We start from the raw sequence: 1,352 nt of genomic DNA on the forward strand, positions 1-1,352 counted from the left end.
GCCTACTTGATAGCAGCCAAATGCCAATTATTGTGAGCCCAATGCTAACCATAGAAATTTAGAACTATTGGGACACTAAAAACTATGCAAATGAGGAAAAAATATTTTAATTGCTGCCTGACCCATTTTCATTTTAATCACTGAAGTACAATTATGTTACAAGCATCCCCCCATTGTTTATTAATTGTATTCCTTTTTTTAAACCACACCCTGTATTTATTCCCTCATAACGGCTTTCCCCTCCACTAAAACAAATAAAACTAAATCCACTAAGCCAAATAAACAGCACTACATTCCTCATTACAATGTGTAAAATAAAATACTCTTCAAGAGACTTAGATCTGGCTTTCATCAAGTTTTAGCTCATTTAGTTTTGCATTAAGAAGAATGGCTTGTTTTACGTCTGTTCCCAAAGCATGTGCAGAAGTAAGGCACCAGGATAGGCAGCAGCTCCCCAACGTACGGTTTACTTACCCCAAATCACCTTGCCTCCTTGCGTCACCAGGCCCAGTTCGCTCACATTCACTTCAATGACGGTCCCTTTGGTAATAACACCCAGCGTTGTGTACAGTGGGGACGAGGGGTTCTTCTTTACGCCAAGTATTGGTAAGCAAAAGGTGGCTTTAAGTTCAGGGTGCGTAACATGTGCCTTCTTGAAACGTAAGCCCTAGTAACATAAGAGAATGTGTCCAAAATGTTAAACACTATGGTGGGTACTGATCCTATTTGGTTTTTTCCCTACTTGTCCAATTCACTGACAGATTCTACTTGGCCCTTAATTGCAGGGCTTTAAGCCGATTCATGACAGACAAAGTGAAACAGGTACAGAAAGCAATTGTAAACATTTGGATGACCCATCACAGTAAACAGAATGGGAAAAAATGACTGATCAAAGCCCAGGAAATCTCCAAAGAGGCTTATTTAGCAAGCCTTTTCAGCAGCTTGATATGTGAGACTAGATTACTGACAGGGCTATGGAGGGCCACACACATTCAAAGTAAGGTCCAACCTACATAGTCTTAAAAACAGGTACATTAATGATGAAACAAGGATTTGGCATATTAAATGACCTGCTTCTGAGTTAGATACTGTTTAGTTTTGAGAATCCATCCCTAGGTCTTTAGATCCCTCAGCTACACTGCATGATGAAAAAGAGGTGGACTGCAAACTTTCTTTCCACTGATGGTAGTGCTGGTCAGACTAAGAAGCCCTGGTGGTTGTAGTGAGTTACACGTTGGGCTGCTAAGCACAGCACAACAGTTCAAAACCATCAGCTGCTTTGCAGGAAAAAGACGAAGCTTTCTACTGCCGTAGAGTTATGGTCTCAAAAAGCCCCTGGGACAGTTCTACCC

General features: G+C 41.1%; 1 protein-coding gene across 1 annotated transcript in view; it reads right to left on the reverse strand.

Annotated features, from left to right (window-relative positions):
* Positions 1–451: 451 nt before the first annotated feature.
* Positions 452–1,352, reverse strand: part of NSA2 (NSA2 ribosome biogenesis factor) — a 7,214-nt gene continuing 6,313 nt past the window's right edge. The window contains exon 5 of the mRNA XM_045285222.1: positions 452–667. Coding sequence (XP_045141157.1) covers positions 467–667 — 201 coding nt within the window. The 3' untranslated portion in view covers positions 452–466. The remainder of the gene's footprint in view (positions 668–1,352) is intronic.

The sequence above is a fragment of the Echinops telfairi genome, unplaced genomic scaffold (genome assembly GCF_000313985.2).
Source record: "Echinops telfairi isolate 266 unplaced genomic scaffold, ASM31398v2 ScPeMD7_7469;HRSCAF=8507_1, whole genome shotgun sequence".
Lineage (NCBI taxonomy): Eukaryota > Metazoa > Chordata > Mammalia > Afrosoricida > Tenrecidae > Echinops > Echinops telfairi.